The sequence below is a fragment of the Pseudochaenichthys georgianus genome, chromosome 8, assembly GCF_902827115.2.
Source record: "Pseudochaenichthys georgianus chromosome 8, fPseGeo1.2, whole genome shotgun sequence".
NCBI lineage: Eukaryota > Metazoa > Chordata > Actinopteri > Perciformes > Channichthyidae > Pseudochaenichthys > Pseudochaenichthys georgianus.
Window position 1 is genome coordinate 29378444 of NC_047510.2, and position 22398 is coordinate 29400841.

Sequence of the window (22398 nt, forward strand, 5' to 3'; positions counted from 1 at the left end):
CCTAAGCTGACAAACACTTCAAAAGTATTTACAGTTATTCACATCTCCAAAATCTGACTGCATTTGAATATATTAGTTAAATACCCAGCTGCAGTGTACATACATTTTTCTACACCTTCAGATTTCCCACTATTTTCTCCCAAGTGCTAGATAACTCGGTACAGTAAATATTTCCTGAGAAATGGAGCCATGTTTAAGGCTTGAATTTGGCCAAATGTATTCGATTTAGAGAGTTACAAAAGTAATTACTGACTAAATACAATTTACTTTGATTGTGGATCTATGAAAGTTAAAGTGATTTCTTCCTGTTTTAAATAAAACAAATGGATTTCCAATTCTGCTACAAGAGAGAGAAATGTTTAATACCTCTGGGATTGCACTTCATATATAATCAATAAACACAATCTGTTCATCATTACACATTGAAACAAAGTCTCCAATAACAAAACCGTTCTGATAACTTTTGGATGTGCTAATTTCTGCATGTATAAGCATTTTCCCTTCATGGTCTATTGCTGGGGGTCATCCCTCATGTTCCTTCTTAGTCTCTCTTCCTGGTTCCCATTTAATTTAATTTCAAACCTTTATTTATACAGATAAATCCCATTGAGATCATTGATCTCTTTTTCAAGGGAGACCTGCTCAAGTACTTCCACATGAAACATAAAAACATAAATAGAACAACAAAAGGACATCATACAGCATCATTTACATAATTATCCACATAAACAGGTACCAATAGCTTCCGATTGACTAGCATCCAACCAAGCTTTAAAAACATTTAGTGGCACCAGATTGTTCAGTTTCCATTTAATTTGCAGACTATTCCAAGACAGAGGAGCTGCGCATCTAAAAGCTGTCTTCCCTAAGACAGTCCTAGCAGTTGGCACATTTAATAAAACCACAGCATGCGATCTCAGGCAGTAGCCACTTACAATTCTCCGTGAGATCAGGGAGCAGATATAAGATGGAAGTTTCCCTAACATGGCTTTGTATATAAAAATGTACCAGTGACTGAGCCTCCGTACAGTTAGTGAAAGCAAACCAGCCCTTGCATACAGGGTACAGTGATGGGTTAATGCTTCACAGTTTGTCACAAATCTCAGTGCACTGTGATACGCAGCATCTAACTTGACCAGGCAATTGGCAGGTGCATTCATATACATCAGATCCCCATAGTCCAGCACAGGTAAAAAGGTCACAGTGACTAGCCTTTTCCTGGCCTCAAGCGAGAAACAGGACTTGTTCCTGTAGAAGAAACCTAGCCTAACCCTCAGCTTTTTAAGCAGGTTATTGACATGAAGTTTAAAAGTGAGACAATCATCAAGCCAGATACCAAGGTATTTGTAACAGGCAACAACTTCAAGTTTTGTTCCTTGCGTAGTTACAATATCTAAAACAGGCTCTGGTGTCTTTTTAGCTTTAGAAAAGAGCATTACCTTGGTTTTCTCAACATTTAAAATAAGCTTTAGTTCAGAGAGCGGAGTCTGAATAGTGTTAAAAACAGCCTGTAATTTAACACCAGCCTCCTTAATGGAGGGACCTGCACAGTACATCACGGTATCATCCGCATACAAATGTAAAGTAGCTTCATCCACATTTTCACCTAAACTGTTGATGTAGATGGAGAATAAAAGTGGACCTAAAACAGAACCTTGTGGTACACCATTAGAAATGTTTAACCATTCAGAAGACAGTCCATCAAAATGAACACATTGGGACCTTTCAGAGAGGTAGTTTACAAACCATCCTACTGCATTGCTGGATATGCCAATACTGAGTAGCCTCTGCTTTAAAATGTGATGATCGATGGTGTCAAACGCTTTTGAAAGGTCAATAAATAGAGCTGCACAACTCTGCTTATTTTCTAAAATACTCGCCACATCATGCCCCATGCTCGTATACTGATCATTAGCTGGGATTTACTGTGAGAAATGATAAGAGAGCAGACTTATCACACACACACACACACACACACACACACACACACACACACACACACACACACACACACACACACACACACACACACACACACACACACACACTGCTAGCAAATCAGTGCTACAGAATCGAAATATAACCAAATTGAGCCGAATAGTAGCAACTGTCAAGTCTTATTTAATCTATTTTATTCATATCTGTCAGTCTGTCCCCAATGCATTAACATTATTGTCCAACTAGCAAGGATTTAGCATTTTTTTGTGCCAAAACATACATGAATTCCTGATTTTAGGTTGCTGGTATAGAAACCTCTTCATTTTGTGTGTGGTAATAATGGACAGGCTAGGAGGCATTTGGAGGTGTAGTACTCTTCTCTGTCCACAGGGGTCAGTGTGGAGCCACTAGTAGATTACTCCCACATTGCAGTAAGGTTAAAAAAGAAAAAAAAGGAAACGCCACCACAGAGAATGAATTTTAGAAGCACTCAGAATTATTCCACAGCTTAACGTAGCAGGAGCTGGTGGAAATGGCTGCCACACTGAGAAATGGAGAATGCACTAACTATGGATTTAATCAAAGCAATTGACATGGCTGTAAAGTGACACTGTATTGATCACTTTTAAGTCACATCCCTCCCGTTTCACTGGGGGATCAAAGCTCACACGGCCCATAGAGATGCAGGATCAGCATCGAGCTCAAGGACAAGGAGCAGGCAGTGGGATGTGGGTTCAGGGCCTTAAAGGTCCCCTCTATAGTTAGGCCTTGGTGGGCCAGGCTCACTTTATGTTGCGTTTCCATTACAGTTTAGGTACTGGGGTAGTAACTATAGTAACGCAGTGTCAATGCGAAACACAAAACCAACATCAGCCGTTAGCTCTTAGCACTCAGAATTCACAGCTCCTCATATCTGTTCAGAAACTAGACAAAAGTTAAACAAGTACAAACCACAGACTGCCTGTGTCATGGCGAATACAGTCGCTGGTTTATTTATGTCTGTATAGGCCGTTGTTGTGAGTGTGGACGGTCGGAGCATATACATACATAACGTTAGCTTAGCCAATCTCCATTCAGAAAACACACATTTTAAAGGGTTTTTCGCCTGCCGTCTGTCTGCAGACTTGTCAAAGCATTAATTCATGGTTTTTACTAACCGGTATCAGTATGTTGTTACTTCGGCATCATTTTGAAACGTGTATTACAATTAAATCACTATAAAATATGTTCATTTTGTTGTAGTTGCCAGCGATTCTCTCACTAGTTTAGCATACTCAACCCGGTTGTTGGCCCGGAAAGAACCTCGATTTTGGAGAGTCAGAAAACTGTGAAAAAGTACCCGCTAGCCGGAACTACGCCAAGTGGAAACACAACCAAAAACCGGCCCGGCACGCTTAAACCGCTGTAGTGGAAATGCCCCATTAGGGGTTTGAACTCTTGATTTGGCCTAAATGATTGCCTTATGTGTACCTAAGCCTTTTTTGTTTTGTTTGAACGACCGATCTCACACCTCAACTCCGAAGTCCACACAGCGTTGACGCTTGCCGGCGGACATGTCTGAAACTCGATCAACACCCAATCACATTAATCTCCCGCCCCTGACACACAAGCAGTGGTTTGATTGGCTAGAGCTTGTACTGGCATACGATTCGATTGGCTGACGCTTCTGCCGAAGCGTCAAAAGTTGAACATTGCTCAACTTTTGCAGCGAGCCACGCCAGCTACGCTCCGCGTCGCTTCCCACGATGCATTTCGGCTAAAAGTGACGTCACCCCATTCAAAGTGAATGGTGACGTCCACACAGCGGCGTGTGTGGACGGGCCGTTATATTCAAAGCGAGCAAGGAAGGTGAGAGCAGTGTACTCAAACATCTATATCCAAGCCTAATGTCAGGCTCAGAGACGTTTGCTCTACCAATTAGTCATAAGGCTTCTGATCCTAATATTGGTTTTGATTCTTGACTTTTTCATTGCTCAAATGAAATCATCAAATGCCAGCTAGTAATTACTTCACCGTGTTACAGCATGGTACTAGGCTCTCTAAGCCATGATGCAGCTGTAGTTTAGTTTATTCTGATAAAAAGATCAACAGGATTCACACTGCACCTACAAACACTTTAATTTCAAAATGTCTATGAATAATCTGGCAAATCGTCACACATCTTGCAGCACACATAAAAGCAAGTAGCAGTTGGAAAGAAGACTCTCACTAAGACTGTGCTGAGGCTGTTTCACATGGGAAAAGGTGCTCTGCCCACGCCCACGCTGCTGTGCACATACAGTATTCTGCTGCTACTGCACTCTCATCTCCTCACTCCCTGCAGCCTCAAATACATGTTATCTCATACACACACACACACACACACACACACACACACACACACACACACACACACACACACACACACACACACACACACACACACACACACACATCTTTACCCATACATGCTCTCTGCAATTAGCACATATGTATAAGAGCAAGATTTTCATTCGTCACATGTAGATTACACACATGTACATGCACAAGTAGAATCATTCTCTCACTCACACTAACACACACCCTCTTGTATTTACTGTAAGTGTCCTTTGAGACCATTTGGCATGCTACCCTCTTTATAGCTCACCTCAACCAGCATTTGATGGTCACTTTAACAGGCATCATCTAATATTTATTGACCCGCTCCTCTGAGGGTTTAATGCTGGCCGTTGGGCCCGTGCTGTGGTTAACCTCTCAGAGTTTAGCGTATCATGGCGCTTTACCGGCATGAAACTCCATTTCTCTGACTTCTTGAAGATTTTTTTCTCACACCGCGAGCTATCCCCTTCAGTCATGGTTTGAAAGGATCCCGCTTTGGCAGCTCTGCATCTCAATTGTAAAAAAAACATGTTTTGCAAAAGAGGTACTTCTTTTTGTACCTATATCTCAACATCATGATGGTGGAAGCAGTCGGAAACGTATCATTTGCATGAGAACTCGGGTGCAATTGTTCTGCAGTGACGATACAAAAATAATAATAATAATAATAATGCCTTGCATTTATTATAGCGCTTTTCCAGTGCTCAAAGCGCTTTACAGATACACATTACACATATTTTTTATACATGCAATGGTCACTGTGGACAATACCCACAGGAGCAAGTTCAGGTGAAGTGTCTTGCCCAAGGACACAACGGCTTTACAGACGCAGCAGCGGCGGGTTTCACCCCTTGATCTGATGATCATTGCACAGCGCACTGCGCCACACCGTCCATCTTCACGCCTCGAAGTCATCGAGGCGCTTTTACAAGTACACATTGATATTATACATGTACTGTGGACAATACCCACAGGAGCAAATCCGGGTGAAGTGTCTTGCCCAAGGACACAACGGCCTGACGCAGTGGCGGCAGGAGCGGGTTTCGAACTGGAGTTCCCCAGCACCCCCCTTGATCTGATGATCAGATGCACAGACCACTGCGCCACCCGTCCCTATAAAGGACCTGCATGGTGTTGAAGTATTTTATGGAGTAGTATTATGTGACAGTTCCCCCTATCATTTTACTGTTAATTAAAGTCCATTCCCTCTATGTTAAGCCATCCCTCTTTGTCATCTCTGAAATTAAATCCACTTGTAGTCTTGTCTACTTTCACTCTGACACCTAAATGTTTCCAGATTACTTGAGAAGATGCTTAATAAACGGGTCAAGTGCAGCAAAACCCTAACCGAACTCAAATATCTCAAATTATCTTCAATAAACAATCAGCGAAACACACAGACTCTATTTGAAATTGACCATAAATAGACAGAAGTATTATGATGACACTTGATAACAAAAAATAGTGCCAGGCAACTCACATTGGCAGCCGCGCAGGATCAGAGCTGATACAGATCATTTGGCATCTGACGTACAGTAGTAAGACCCTGGTGCTAGCCAGTTAGAGTGAAGTATGGACACAGCCCAATGGGATCTCACCAAGGACCTACACTTATTCAAATCGTCCAATAAATAGTAACATGTCAGACAGTCCATGTTGCTTCATATTTAAACGTCTTTGATAGTTTGTAAGAAATGTGAACTCCAAAACAAAGTGCTAAAATGCACATTTGTTTTCCATTTTGTGTGACCAAGTGTAACTGACCCAGTAAACCACGATACCAGGAGACGTAGTTTTAGGTTTCCATGTTTGTAGAGGGGGATCTTTGGGCACTAGGCTGAGTTCTTAAAAGGTCACGAATAATTAATGTAACCCCTTTGACGGGGAGCTGGTGTGCGGAGACGAGAGGCCCCAACTTGATCCGGTGAGTTGGTTTTTTACTATGAGTCAAACTTCTACTCACAAGATGCCCGCTTTGAGTATTCAAGGAAGGAAAAACTGACACAAAACTGTTCTTAGATCTTTATTTTTGACAGCATGGGACTATTTCCCCTCAGACCGTAGCCATCATCTTCCCCAGAACACAATCATTGAGCTACATTAGCTAAGTACTTTGTGTGTGTGTGTGTGTGTGTGTGTGTGTGTGTGTGTGTGTGTGTGTGTGTGTGTGTGTGTGTGTGTGTGTGTGTGTGTGTGTGTGTGTGTGTGTGTGTGTGTGTGTGTGTGTGTGTGTGTGTGTGTGTGTGTGTGTGTGTGTGTGTGTGTGTGTGTGTGTGTGTGTGTGTGTGTGTGTGTGACACAGCAGCACCACCCCTGCTTCTGGTAATTGGATGTGACCCCCAACTTGTCCAGCAACTATAATTGCACACACACACACACACACACACACACACACACACACACACACACACACACAATCTTAGGGGATGTTACGCCACTGGAATACAATTACAGCCCAATAACAGACGGCCTCTAAAGAGGGATTAGTGTTGGGACTGGCAACCTTCCTTTTTACTACATGGTCATTACAGACAGATGTGGCTAACTTAAAGCTTTAACCCCAAATACAACTCTTGGGGTTAGTGTGTGTGTGTGTGTGTGTGTGTGTGTGTGTGTGTGTGTGTGTGTGTGTGTGTGTGTGTGTGTGTGTGTGTGTGTGTGTGTGTGTGTGTGTGTGTGTGTGTGTGTGTGTGTGTGTGTGTGTGGGTGTGTGTGTGTGTGTGTGTGTGTGTGTGTGTGTGGTGTGTGTGTGTGTGTGTGTGTGTGTGTGTGTGTGTGTGTGTGTGTGTGTGTGTGTGTGTGTGTGTGTGTGTGTGTGTGTGTGTTTACCATGCCTACTTTAATTAGTTGGTATAAGGGGGAGGTTTAAAAAAGAACATACAACACGCAAGGCCTGAAATGAACACCTGCCAACCTCCTTAATATTGGTTGAAATTAATTTTGATAAATTGCTATTGGACTCTAAATAAATGAAATATATCCTACTTTAATGGCTCTATTGTTTAAGGTCATATGAACACATTTGAACGCGGCTGCTGTTTCCATTCATGCAAGAGAGTGGAAAATAAAAAAGACACGAGGGAGGATTAATCGTAATATTACTCCCCTTAAACCTTTTAAGAAAATTGGTCTCTCTAAATGGAGGGGAGAGTCCTGCATATCAAGTATTGTTGTCAACAAGTTTCAGAGTATGAGGTCTGGAAAGGTAGCAATGTGTGTATATATAAGGCTAAGTGTTCCCTGAAGAAAAAAAAAGTGTACGGTAAATGACGTCTACAGAAATAATGTTGGGAAATGTTTTAAAATGTTGTTTTATTATTTGAATTACGTTGAAGGTGGTCTTTATTTTCGGTGTTTATGTTCATCTCAGTCTAAAAGTATAACTTTATAGAATTATGATGTTGTCCCTTTTTGTCCCTTTTTTTCATTTTAATGGAAGGGACTTTTTAATTGGTTATCTATAAAAAAATATATATATATACAATAATAATAAGCTCAAAGATGCTTAAAAAAGTCAAAATAAACAAAACAACTCTTGCTTACTGTATGTAAAGTCCAATTGATGATCTGAGATTCCTTTTTGTTTTAATGCAAATGTCTCCTCTCACCTTTTCCCTCCCTTTTCTCTCCCCACCCCTCTGTATATCCTGTTGTCTTGCCTCCAGTCAAAGAGGGCAGGAATCTGGTTCCTATGGACCCCAACGGGCTGTCAGACCCCTACGTGAAGCTTAAACTGATCCCAGACCCCCGCAGCGAGAGTAAACAGAAGACCAAGACCATAAAGTGCTGCCTGAACCCCACCTGGAATGAGACCTTTAAATTGTAAGGCTTCAAAACACCATGTTTGCTGCGTTCTTATTTTATTCATCCGTCTGTCTGTCTCTGCCTTTTTTCTCGGCTCTCCTTCCTTTAATAATTTAATCTCAGTTTCCTCTCTTCCATCTCTCTCACTCACCCAGTGCAGTTTTCTTTTTTTTAAAAGCATCACATTATGCTCGTCTTATTTCCAAGCATGTGTAACCGCTGGCGCTCAGATAAAAACATCTGGCATATTATAATCATAAAACCTTGCTTTTGGGGTGGTTTCCTGCACTTGGCTCCAATTACATTCTTAATCAGCTTCATCACAGTTTGCATGGAGGGAGACTGGGTTTGCATTTTCACGGCATGTGGGTGCAGATGTTCCATTTGAAAGGTGGTTTTTTTGCATCTATCCAACAAAGCAAAACAAGATATGACGGACGGTTTAGCTGAATGTTACACAGAGGCTCAACTTACCACAGACACCTACTTTATTTCTTGTATTTGGAAAGAGTGAGGAATCTGATTACCGGAGGAATTATGCTACAGTAGGCACATTTCAGGGACATTGTTATAACGGGAAAGATGAATTCAAGACTGCTCTAATGTTCTCAAGTGAATATGAGTTGTTACCATCATATCGGAGATACAGAAACCTACCATTAAATACGGCTAGACTGAAGCAGTCTTTGTGCAGCAGGCAATCCTCCAATGAAATACATTTAGGGTTAAATCCCAAGTCAAATGTACTGTAGGTTAGAGAGTCTTTTACATATTGTGTTTAGTCATCGTAATATTATCTTAAATGTCTCTTTCTGTATAGTATTTGTCCCTGTTGATGTTGCAAAGCGTGCTGCTGTGATGCAATATATTATATCCTATCCTTTTGATAGTATTGTATCGTACCCTTTTGTAAATGCACAAAGTTGTGGCCACTGCTTCCGAGTCTTTTTTTGTTCTGTTGTTTTTTACATCCTTATCCTTTGACTGTTGAAATTCAAATGATTAAACACAACAAATATGTATCAGCCTTCCTCCAACTGTTGATTGTCCTTGTCTCCCCCGCAGCCACCTGAAGGAGTACGATAAGGACCGCCGTCTGTCGGTGGAGATCTGGGACTGGGACATGACCAGCCGCAACGACTTCATGGGATCGCTGTCTTTCGGCATCTCGGAGCTCCAGAAACAAGGAGTGGATGGATGGTGAGATGAAAGGATGGACAGATAGGGGGGGGGGGTGGAGAGATGAGAGGCAGGGAAACAGCTCAGGTAGAGGAGGAGGGAGAGTGAAGGTGACCTTGTTCATTACTGCACTGTTGGAGAAATACTTTAGTTGGAGCTCTTTCTTTTTATTCTGGTGAAACTCAGTGCCAACGCGTCTCTGCCCCGTCTCTTTATCTCCGCTTCTTTATCTCTCCCTCTCTCGCTCAGACTCTATCTCTCCCTATCTCCCTCTCCTCCTCTCGTTCTGCTGACGCCGCTCTGTCAGGGTTTTTAATGAGATGCCAGCGTTGAGGTGGAGGTGGAGGGATGCCATTAAAAACTTGATATTGAGAGTAAAGAGAATCCATGCAAGTGAGTAATTTTTCTAGTACTCCATCTAAGTCAGTGCTTCTCAAAGTGTGGTCCGCGGACCATTGGTGGTCCGTGAGCGCCCCCTAGTGGTCCGCGAGTATATTGGTAACATTTCACATTTGAAATGAATAAATACATTTAAGTTGTCCGCACTCTCGCGGGAATATCTCCGCAATGGAGTGAGCTTAAGTTTCACTTTCGATGATATAGCCCAGCGCAACACCTTCGTCACACATGTTGCCACTTGTTTGTTCTATTTTCAGGCGATTTGTAATCTGTTCTAGAAAAACGATGTGATTTTGGATATTTGTGGAGTTAGGTGGTCCGCGAGTGTTTTTTTATTGATTAAGTGGTCCTTGGAATGAAAAAGTTTGAGAAACATGATCTAAGTAAAGCTCCAAAGCCTCACGAGAAGTAGGAAAGATTCACATGAACAGATGAGGCTTCTGTGTTTCTTTGTTATTGCCCTCTATGGAAAGGATTTAAAATAATGTGAAGAGTCAAGCTTATGACACACTCATGTCCATCTGATTTGATCATTCTAAGTTGCACCATGTTGTTTTCTGATGAGGTGAAATATCTCACATAAACCCAGTAACTCCATAACTATCCAAACGGAACAAAGTCATGCATCCTTAACAGCCAGGAGCGGATTGTATTGTTGAAAAAGCTGCAACCTGTAGGCAGTGTTTGATCGTCTTTCATTCCTTTTAGATGTTTCCACGGCACAAGAGAAATGGCTTTAATTCAAATGTTTACATTAACAATAGATCACATAGCTACCGACGACTCTTTGCTGTACATTTGAGTTGACGAGCTGTGTTTGTATATGTTTACCCTGACGAAAACTCTCGACATGATTCCCAACGTACCAGTGGTAGATATCCCTGTGATTAAAGGATATTCAAATATTGCAAATGTGATTGGCAATGATTCGCAAAGCCTCTAAACACACCTATGTGATATTACATGTCTTCTGGTCGTATCCCATATCCGAGAGCCCGATGGGGAAACTACCAAAAGCCGATTGGCACAACCCCAATTCACTGTGCAGGGCGCACTTGACTGTGGGTCGTGCCACACCACAGGGTTCATCAAAGTATCCTAAGACTGAAAGATTAAAATATTATTTGAAGTAGGGGTGGGCGATATTGAAAAATATATTATCACGATATTTTTCAAGCAGTATCACGATAGACGATATATATCACGATATTTTTTCATGTCGGTTATTATGGTTATTTTTCAAGTTACTTAACAGTACAAGCACCTACAAGGTAACAGAAACTAAAACAAAAAGGAGTAACAGACCAAAACAGCATTTAAAGCAGGTTTTATTTCTGAAATGAATCCCTGAATGAACAATTCAACATTTTGATATGGCTTCAAGCACAGTTTCTCAGTATAAAAATGAACTTTCTGAGGTAGCACTAGCAGTGAACATCAATACACATGAAAAGGAGGGTAAAACATAACTAAGTAAAACATAAAACATCAATGAGGAAAAGTCAGTGCCAAACAATTAAAATGTAAACTTTAGACTTGAAGTGCAATAAAATATTTTAGCATAACTGAAGGGAAAAGTTTATTTTTGTATAGGTTTTTTTTTCAATTTTTTTTAGTTTTTTTTTTATCACGATAGATACGATATCACTGAAAAAGCATATTGTGGAGACCTAATATCGTCACGACGATATATATCGTCATATCGCCCACCCCTAATTTGAAGTAAAATAAGTAAGTGTTATGAGATTTAACCTCTTCAAGCACCGGTTTATGTTTATGTTTATTCAGGATCCCCAGTAGCTTTTGCTCTTGACAAAAGCTACTCTTCCTGGGATCCGACACTTAAAACAATACAACAATAACACAACAACATTCAAGACATAAGTCCTGACATCATTAACAACATTAACAACATCACCATTATCATCAACAATCTCCAACATCATTAACAATGTCTTCCACTTTCAATATCAATCTCAGCCAAGGATGAGTGCACAAGACACCCACCAGTACAAAGCATCTGATCTTAGTGCTGTGTGCAGAGAGTAAAAATGTTACGTAATAAGCAGCAAATGGTATAAATGCAAAGTAATACATGTCATGTAACAAGTGAATAAGCAGATATCCATCAGACCAGAACAGGTTGCTGGATATATTCCTCAAAGCTACATCTCAGGACAAAACTGGTCGATTGGACTTAGATGTTGATTGTGAAAACAGTCTTTTTGTGTCTAGTAAGTAACATACTTAACTTGCCGTAAAAATGACTGATTAAAACAGGTTGCTAAGTTCTAACTCAGGTTGTGGGATTGTTGACAGAAGCCACATAAAACTAATTCAAACTGCTTACGTTTTTTGACAAAACTTCTCTATCATAAGGCGATTCATATTTACTATTTGCTATAACTAAAAAGAATAAAACCAATGCCGATAACCATGAGCCACACTTACTGAGAGGAAGAAACTTAAAGCAATATGAAACGTTGATATCTGTGTCGCGAAATCGTAAACACCCAGAACAATGTTATTAACTCTATGAATGTATGGGTGATGCTGTGAGGTAAGAGCTTATAGCATCAGTCATAATGAGCCCAATGTGAGAAATTATCTCCTAATGATTTTGTTAAATGATAAGCATCTCGGCTGTGTTTTCCCCCGTCTCTGTCTGGCTTTGCTGGATCACCATGAAGGAGAGTGAATTACTAAATAATCATCTGATTATTCTTGAGGACTGCGCTAACAGTCAGCAGCTTCGGCTAATGGAAGCAGTTAAACGCTTAAATTGTATAAACTAATTGGGAATTGATTTGACTGGAAATATTCTCTCTTTCTCTCTCCAGGTTTAAGCTGCTCTCCCAGGAAGAAGGCGAGTACTTCAATGTTCCCGTCGCTCCAGAAGGGGAGGAGGGCAACGAGGAGCTACGGCAGAAATTTGAGGTTTGTGCGCATATGTAACCTTATATACAAAGTCTCTGTTGGGACTCTTCCTTTAGCACACTGTATGTTGTACACTGTGAACTCTTGCTCAGTGTGGGAATGTCCTTGTCTTCAAACCCTCAGGAAGTGAGCCGGATTTTGAAGCAAATTCTCTTAGTGGCCAAAAGATGGTACTACAACTCCTGTGTCAGTAATTTGGGCCAAAAAATAAATAAAATAAAAATAAAATTTCCTATTGACTTACACTGGGAAAGAAATGTCTGTAAATCAGCATATCACTGTTTTTTAGCTTAATCAACGTCTGGGCAACAAGTGCCTTTATTTGAGTGACAGCTATGATAGGGGGAGACAGAGGGTAGGTCAAACGGCTTTGGCCCCAGTACATCTACCCACTGAGCTATACGACAGCCCAGATCAGGGCATTTTTGTAATGAGAACAAGTGCTATATTGCTTCATACACTATATTAAATACTGAAAAAAAACACATGTATAACTTTTATCTGTTCAGTGTTGTCTTCACCGCGTAACAGCAATCACGGCTGTTTTTTTTGTTTCTCATCACGAGGGCACCATCTGTATACTCATAGTGCAATTATTCTCATTGAGATGTAGTTATGCACCTAAAAAGGCAAATATAGTTACAGAAATACGCAAATTGAGACAGTTATATTCTACTTGTTATTTTATGTGAGAAATGTGTGCCTGCATGTGTTTGAATGTGTCGGTATGGTGAGCTTTTGAATGTGTGTGTGCACTATGCCTCTGTTGTGTCTGTGTGAGAGGCTCTCTGGGAGAGCTGTTAGCACTTGGCAGGCACACTTATAGTGCCATCCGGTCTGGCACACTGCAGGTCCGTGTGTGTGTGTGTGTGTGTGTGTGTGTGTGTGTGTGTGTGTGTGTGTGTGTGTGTGTGTGTGTGTGTGTGTGTGTGTGTGTGTGTGTGTGTGTGTGTGTGTGTGTGTGTGTGTGGGTGTGTGTGTGTGTGTGTGTGTGTGTGTGTGTGTGTGTGTGTGTCTGTGTGTGTGTGTGTGTGTGTGTGTGTGTGTGTGTGTGTGTGTGTGTGTGTGTGTGTGTGTGTGTGTGTGTGTGTGTGTGTGTGTGTGTGTGTGTGTGTGTGTGTGTGTGTGTGTGTGTGTGTGTGTGTGTGTGTGGGCCAGTAGGCCCACTCATTAACACATTTGGCAGTGGAGAGGATAACCTCCTTCCTTTTCTTTCTGTTTTCCTCGCTTCCTTCTGAAACTGAAACATTAGTCATTCTGAGAAAGTGTTGATCATAGAGATGTTTGAAACTGTGATGGGCAGTTTTATTATTTTAGCATGTCCCTGTTTTAGCTCTGGTTGTAGTCAGGGGATTGCCAGACGATATTGAGCTTAGCGTAAAGTCAATATGACAAAATGGTACTTTGCTTGATTAGGTGTGATTATTTGCCCACTAGCATCTCTAGAGCTCACTTAGAAAACATGTTATGGTATCTGGTTTATATAATCCGTACATAAACTCAAATGTAAATCCCACACCACCCTCACTAGTTACCAGTTGCTTCCTAACTCCCTCCAATCCTCTGGCCTACCTTGCTGTGAAGGGATCAGGCCCTTCCTACATCCAGGGCATGGTTAAATTATAAAGTCCAGCACGTGCACGTCGCCCTGCATCAATCAATCGGCTCACTACTCCCTCACTGCAAGTGGAACCCAGAAACCCCCCGACAATGGCCGGTAAAAGAAAAGAGACCCTTCTCGTTTCTGTTTGTAGCATTGCAGGCCATTGTGAGGACTTCTGCTCATAAGGCAGTGCAATCAGTCTTTGAAGGAGTCTTTCCTTGTGCAAGACTCGGCTTTAACGTGCTGATGTCTGTGCAATTCTTCTTCTCTACCCCCCCCCCTGTCTCCATTTAGTTTCCCTTTCTCTTCTACACTTATCTGTTTTGTCCTCTGTCTCCTTGAGTGCCCCCCTGTGTGTTTCTCTCCCTTTTATCTGTCTTTCGTTCCCTCCATCTCTTCAAGGTCATGGTCCTCAGACGTTCACTGAGACACATTCTCAAGGGGCCAGCTATCAGACACACACACACACACACACACACAGAACACACACACACACACACAAACAAGCATGTAGGCATCTTCTTGGGTGAAGCTCTCAGAGAGATGGCAGAAAGGACACGCACACAAAAAATAGTCTTCACTTACTGTAGGTATTTTGACCAGCATGCCTCCCGTCACCCAGTGCACGTTTACACAAACACACATGCAAGACAGTCAGTGATAAATAATGCACGTTTTGCATTTGCACGCACACACACACACACACACACACACACACACACACACACACACACACACACACACACACACACACACACACAATATTCTAAGCAAGTCTAGGAGCATTATGCCTTTAAAGATGTCCCAGTTAAGGCACAAAATACAGATATGAACCTGAACATTAGCACGATAAGACCCCTTTAAAAAAGCTTTTATATTGACATGACGTGTTTTTTTAAGTCAAACCCGGTAAAGCAATGTATACAATATGTGCACTGCCTTCTTTCTTCCTCTTTCCCTCTCCTTTTTGTTTTCCCCCTTATCCCTGACAAATAAGTTGTACATACCATTTCCATCACTACTTAAAGTGGCAACAGACGCACATCCTTTGTGTCGTAAATCGTTGGTTTATTTTCCTGGGATTGTTCCCAGTGGCAGACAGAATTGCTTAGTGAAAAGCAAGGCTTATAAGGAACCAACTTAATGGTGGAGGGTGTCATTATTCTACAGCCATTACATCGGGCAATCGACATTTACTCGATGATAAGTTAAAGCAAAAAGCGTGTCTATTGCCCCTTTAATTACACAAATATCCAGAAAAGCAAATAACCCTTTAAGTTGGTGTTAAAACTATTTTGTCTTCAAGGCAATGTATCAGATTGTCCTTCTGCCATTCATCCTATTTATTTTTCGACCACACACACATTTGGACACATGGCTGTGGACAGAGAGTGCAGCATTGATCTCTGAAGGCTTTCAGAGTGTTGCCTTCAGCGTGCTCTGCTGCTCACAGATACCTCTGTGTGAGTGGGAGTGTGTGTGTGTCCGTGAGTGTGTGTGTCTGTGAATGTGTGTGCTTTAGAACAGATGGAGACAGATGGGGCCTTTTTATCCATTGATGAGTCTGGAAACCGTATGGGTTGCATCACACACACACACACACAACACAAACGGTGCAGGGACTAGGATGCTTCACTCTGACAATGTTCCACACAAGGCAGCGGAGAAATGAGTGCACAGGACAGGAGAAGAAGTGAGAGAGCCTCAGTGCGGATCAGCAATTTCAGATAAGATAGGATAAGATGTACTCTTCCTGCATTTTCTTAATGTCTTAAGACTGTTTTTAAATTGAAGCATGGTTTAACAAAGTGGAGTGTAAGATTATAATTAGATTAGATTATAAGATTAGAATAGTTTCGTACCACGGATAGAGAGCGTGACAAGGTCGAGGCGAAGTGACTCGGAGAGAGTCGGAAATGAATAAAGGAGAAATGGTGACAGACATGAATAAATGCAGCGTCACAGGCCACATTTATAGATGAAGTAGAAATGCATTATAGAGAAAGAGAAATGGCGTTCACAGTGACTGGTTGAAGGACAGAAACAAGGGAAGTGATGGGACAGAGTGGCAGACTCACAGGGAGACATATTTGTTTTGGACAGTTTAAAGTGCTTGCTCAGAATAAATGAAATACAATGAAGCAAAAAGGTTGAAAACGTTCCCCCTTTTTACATATTCATCACATCCACTCCCGTCTCTCTCACACAAAGTTTTACTCTCTGATCTTAAAAGACACCAATTCTTAAAAGCACCCCAGAACTTTTTGGAGATATTTGAAAAATGTAAGGCCTTTATTTAAATGCATTGGACCAACAGTGTTTGGATTCTGAAATATAACAGTTTTTCTTCACTTTGGGAATAACAGATGTGGCTGGCTTTGATGTATTCTTCTCTTTCCTATTTGTTTATTACTTTAAAGTTTCAAATATGCTTAAAATAAAATGGCGCTGTAATGTTGGAAGTGATCTTCAATGGGAAAATGTCTCACCATCTCATTATAACAACATCTTTCAGTATGTAAAGCACATTTACCTAAAGCAAAAACACTTAGGTCCAGATCATTAGCAGCATTACAAAAGGAGTTTCTCAAATGATAAGATGTTACATAAATGTTACTAATGACTCGCACAGATTTACAAAATGGATGTGCTTAAGAAATTAATATTTAACATTTTCCTTTAAGGCATTTTCCCACATCTGCCATTATGCAAACCTGAATGTTGTGATACTTGAACGACAGCCACCGCCCTCCTTTGTTCCCCAAAACCAGTCGCATGAAGTGCAGAGTCATGTTAATGCCTGACTGTCTGTATACAAAATACCTTTATGAATTATTTGTTTTAATTGTTGCATAAACAAATGTTTGTAGTTCCCAGGACCTAAGGGACAAATATCGTTGAGGAAAGTAAATGAGTTAATCTCTTACTCACCTTACCAAATACTGTTTAAAGGCCGTTTATCATTTATACTTAAATATAAATACATGTACTAGTTCACTTACAGCCTGTAGTCTCTTTAAAGGTTGCATCTTATGTACAATCAATCAATTAAACCATTAAAAGAAATGTTGGAAACAATACCTAACCCCCTCTCAGTCCATAGACAGAGTAACACATAGCTTTGTGATTTAATACCAACAACAAATCAATAAACACTTGACTAAATAAAACAAGAATAAACACGATTTAAAATCTAAAAAGGTAGGTCTTGAGTTGGCTCTTAAAGGTAAGAACACTGTCTAATGTTGTCGTCTATTATCTCTTTCTCCTATCCAGAGAGCTAAGATCGGACCAGGCAAGAACGCAGAAGGCAAGGCGGCTAACGCTGCTGCTCGCTTCGACTCCGACGGCAACCAAGACCGCATGAAGCTGGCCGACTTCAACTTCCTGATCGTGCTGGGCAAGGGCAGCTTCGGCAAGGTGAGGCGATTATTCATCCCTAAGTCTGATTAGTGGATGACAGACCCTTCGCCTGAGCATCAACCACAGGAAGGAACCCGTGTTGTGCTTGGCTGCCGTCATACCTCTGCCAACACACAGCCAATTGTGTGCCATGATGGAAATGTCTGTGAGCATGTGTTAGCGTTTGAGCTGGACAGAGCATCAGAGCTCCCTATCCACACACAGAGCTTAGAGGTGGACAGAAGGAGAAGATGGAGGTAAAGGAGACGGAGCACATGGAGACAGAGATGGATGAAAAGAAAGAGACCGAGAGGATGATGTGACAAGAGGAGAAAATGATGAAAGGAGGGAGAGACAGAGATGTGAGAGCAAGGTTGACATGAATGAATTGAGAGAGAGGTAAAAACGTCAGAGTGAATGAAAAGAGGTGAGAGGAGGGAGGAGGGGGGGGAACCTTGGAGAGGGAAGACTGACGGGAATGAATGAAAATCAAGGCGAGAAGGAGAAAGAACGGAGAGATGGGGAGAGAGAGAGGAAATTGGGTAAAAGATGGGTGGAGCAGCAGCGGGGGGGGGAGAGAGAAAGAGAGAGAGTGACAGAAAGAGAACGACAGAAAGAGAGAGAGACCATTGTCTGTGTACCTGACCTGTATGCCGGCTGCCTGTTTCCATGGTAACAGGCGTTTAAAGCAACACTGATGCGTCAATATGGAGAAACTGAGTCGAGGGTCGATCATTACTGGAATACCCGACACACACACACACACACACACACATGCATGCGTACAGATTCCTGAAACGTGGACAGACACATGCATACACACACACACACATTTAGAAAGAACAACACACGGTACATTAGAAAGTCCTTCACACACAGCCACGTGCACAAACAGGCGTTCACGTGACGCTTGTGTGTGTGATGGTTGCTGAGTGTGTGTGGGAGGCTGGTACCTTCAGAACATCTGCATTACAGTGTGGTAATAACACACACACACACACACCCACTCGTATCACATGGGCACACATGGGCATACACATGCTTTTGCCTGATCTGTAATGTTACGTCTCGTACGCACGCACACACACACACACACACACACACACACACACACACACACACACACACACACACACACACACACACACACACACACACACACACACACACACACCACAAGCACAAAGCTGCATTTATTACAGGGTGGGAGCATGTTGGTCTGCGTTGTATGAATGCGGTCCATTGCTTACTGTTGGCTTTAAGTACAACGTTATTTTGTGTTTTATTGTTCCATTTTACTTAGCTGATGCTTTTATCCAAAGCAACTTACAATAGGTGTAGTAAGCCATACAGATACAAACTCGGAACAACAAGAAAAGTGCACATATATTTGCTTATTATAATTGTGTCCAGGGTACGGGCGAAACAGGTGATTTTTTTTTTAAATATATGCAGAGTTTCTGCTTCCTGATATCAATGGGTTCCACTATTTTGGAACAAGGACTGTAAACAGACACGTTTAACATTTGTTTCTCTGAACTTTGTTGTGTTACTGGACATTGTGCAATTCCCTAATTGTTCAAATCACAAGTTCTATCACGATACAACATTACACCGTTTCTTTGGACTGAAATACAGTATTCAATGTTGTCAACAATTCTGTCATACGAGTTAAATTCCCTGGCCTGTGGTCGAAATAAGACACTGTTGTGCCCATTCAACAGAATCAATATCAAGTCACAAACAACAACTACAATATGATTGAACAATTCATTGATGGTGGTTGTTTTCTTAACTTAAACGTCATCTTTGTATCTATTTATGAATATTTAGTTTTGCAGATAAATACTTAAAGGTAAATAATTGAAACCCACTAGTTGGGGACTATTTCACATTGTGACAGTAACACGTCTCCAAACTTGTCTTATTCTAACCCAATTTTTGGTCTTTAAAAAAACAAACAATCAACAGCCTTTTTTTAAATGAGAACAAATAACATTTTAAGTTATTAGTCAACTTAGAGGCCTGCAGAAGTCTCACGTTTTCCTAAAGAGACTATTTATGTATCGCCAGACATGATGTATGACCTATGACAGTTTATCAAATCCAACACCGCCCGCTGTAATAAAACACGGCGCGGCATCAGTGCAGTGGAGTGTGGATTCATTTGTTTTCCCTGGGTAAATTCACTCTGCAAGGTCAGCAGAGAGAACACTGTGGCATCATTTACGACATATGACAGTTAATATCCCGAGGTCTGCTCTGCTGCCAAATGACCCTGAACAACTTTCTTGGATAAAAGGCTGTTGCCAATAGTGACAACACACAATCCACAGTAGAGTAGGCAGCCTTCATGAAAGACACTGTGACCGAAATGAAATGATAAGACATTGAACCTCGGTGAAATCATAAACTCAGAAGTTTATGGTAACTTGTTTTAATTATGTGTGAAGCAAGGGTAAAATAAAAAATTCAAATGGTGCTTGTGTTTGTCACCATGAGGCGTGTAATGATGCCAAAAAAGCTCCCGTTGTTGCTTTGATATTTGTGCGCCTTTTCATTTGGGATAAAACCCCGCTGTGGTTTTATGTCCTCCTCCCCTTGTGTCGCCGTTGTCCTTGTCCTTGTGGTTGCATAAAATGAGCTTTGGGCCAGATGGTGTCCTTCGTCTTCCTCTGTTTCAACTTTATAGAGTTTGTATTTACATAGTCACACTGCCACCATATGGGACGAGTCCACTTATCCACAAACACACTCCCACACACTTACATATGCTTTTTTCAAAGGATACCACCGGCATACATCCAACTTCAACAGATCTCTAAACTTGAATGCGGAAGATGATGCGTTGTATAGGTTGTTGTGCATGTAAATGGTCTGCAAAGGCTAACATGCCAAAGATGCCAGAGGTGCTATTGGCTAGCACTCAAACACATTTGACATGATAGGCTAAGGGGCAGGACATCTCTAATGGTTTGACCAATCACAACAGAGCCGACCAGCTAACCAATCAGAGCAGACTGGGCTCTGGTTTCAGACAGAGGGTGAAAAGAGGTGCTGCAGCACAGGCAGCATGAGAGAAATAAAGAGCTTTTTGAACATTAAAGCATGGACACATTTCATGGTAGAGGCACAAAATATGAATCTGAAAATGAACATACGTACCATCTCCTCTTTAACACCCTCACACACACACACATTATCCGCGGGGTCTTAAAACGTATTAAAAGTTGATAAATCTATTTAGGCTATTAAAAAGTATTAAACGGCATTTTCCAAAGTATTACATTTTGTAGCTTGTTTTCAATAAGTATATAAATGGTCCAAAGAGGTTGTGTTCCACAGTCTGCCTGAATGTAGTCATGGCGTAGGTGTGTAGTGTGATTCTGTGTAGTTTATTGATGGCATCCCGTTGGATGTGACGTCATCTGAACAGGACGTCGCCCGCTCACTGCTTGATAGCGCGAAGGTCCGTTTACGCCGGTTGTTAAACATCGTTATGGGGAAATGCAAGTTTGCGTCCAAATGGTTGGGAGATAAGGAGGAAGGACAATCAATACTGTATATAGTGAATGTGAGGTAAAGTGTGTCGCCAAGGTAACCGGTTAGAACTCAAAGTGGCGATGAGGTCTTAAAATGTACGGAAAGGGTCTTAAAAGGTTTTACATGTGACTTCAGGATTCCTGCAAATACACTTGTGTGTCTAATCCATCTGTGCTTCACTCCCAGTTGTAACCCAAACCCGATAACCCCTCTACATTATCATACCTGAATATTTATATGGCATAAACAGCAAAGTTCCCGATCTCTTTGGGGGAAAATAATATGAATTAGATATAAGGTCACTCTCATTAATCTGTAGTTAAAGGTTTCGGAAAGAATAATGAGAGTTCCCATTAGCTTCCTGGGGCTGGAGTTCATCAATGTTCTCTGTTTGCAGACATTCTGTTTTCTTTACACAATGATCTTTCCAAGTCTATGCTGCTTCCCCAGAGGAATTAAACACGTCAATAAATCAATCAAACACAGTTGCAGCATTTTCCAGTCTCTAAGTTCCCCTGTGTTTTATGCAAATGAACATAAGAGAATACAAACGTTTTTAAAATGGAATACAATTGGATAAAAGATCCTTTGTGGAGGTCCCAAAACTCAATTAGCCTTATGGGAACTACAAACACACCGTGCGAGCCATGTAACGTAAAACTCAGCTTCTCCTTTTTACTGTATATCATTCTTACCGCCTTGTTTTAAGATAAAAGTACTTGTATTAGTTTAAGAGTGATAGAAGGAGCAAGAGAGCCAGGCGACTAGTTTCTGCAGAGCACTCTGACACGTGGGAACTTTATCAGTGCTGATCATTTACATAAATTACCACTTTCTGAACAATGTCTCTTTCCTAAGCTCGAAACCTTTGAGAAGTTTTAGCAAAAAGTAAAAGTCGAGGGACAGGATGAGCTTCAAATTGTGAGCTCTTAAATTAAAAATTAAGTTGTCTAATGCTTTAGCGTTGATTTGATTAAATTCCTCTTTAACATAAACTAGTTTAGCTTAGCATAAATACAAAAGTGACGGGATACAGCCAGCCTGGCTCTGTGCAAAGGGAACACAATCTGCCCTCTTAAGCTAAATATTTATAGGCTTAGATTGAACAGACGGATATAAGAGTCACATCTATTTGATATATCCATCCTTCAATAGTTACACTTGCTCATATAATTCCCCCATACCGATTTACGTCCAGGGAGTTGAACTTTTATGACCCGGTCACAAGCCTGCTG

The 22398-nt window shown here is 41.3% G+C and overlaps 1 protein-coding gene across 2 annotated transcripts in view; it reads left to right on the forward strand.

The window, feature by feature from the left end:
* The window catches only part of LOC117451436 (protein kinase C beta type-like), a 114524-nt gene that overhangs the window by 52802 nt on the left and 39324 nt on the right, over nucleotides 1-22398 (forward strand). For both annotated transcript variants that reach the window (XM_034089732.2, XM_034089731.2), the window contains exons 6-9: nucleotides 7962-8118; nucleotides 9166-9300; nucleotides 12519-12615; nucleotides 17495-17638. In XM_034089732.2, the coding sequence (XP_033945623.1) occupies nucleotides 7962-8118; nucleotides 9166-9300; nucleotides 12519-12615; nucleotides 17495-17638 (533 nt within the window). The remainder of the gene's footprint in view (nucleotides 1-7961; nucleotides 8119-9165; nucleotides 9301-12518; nucleotides 12616-17494; nucleotides 17639-22398) is intronic.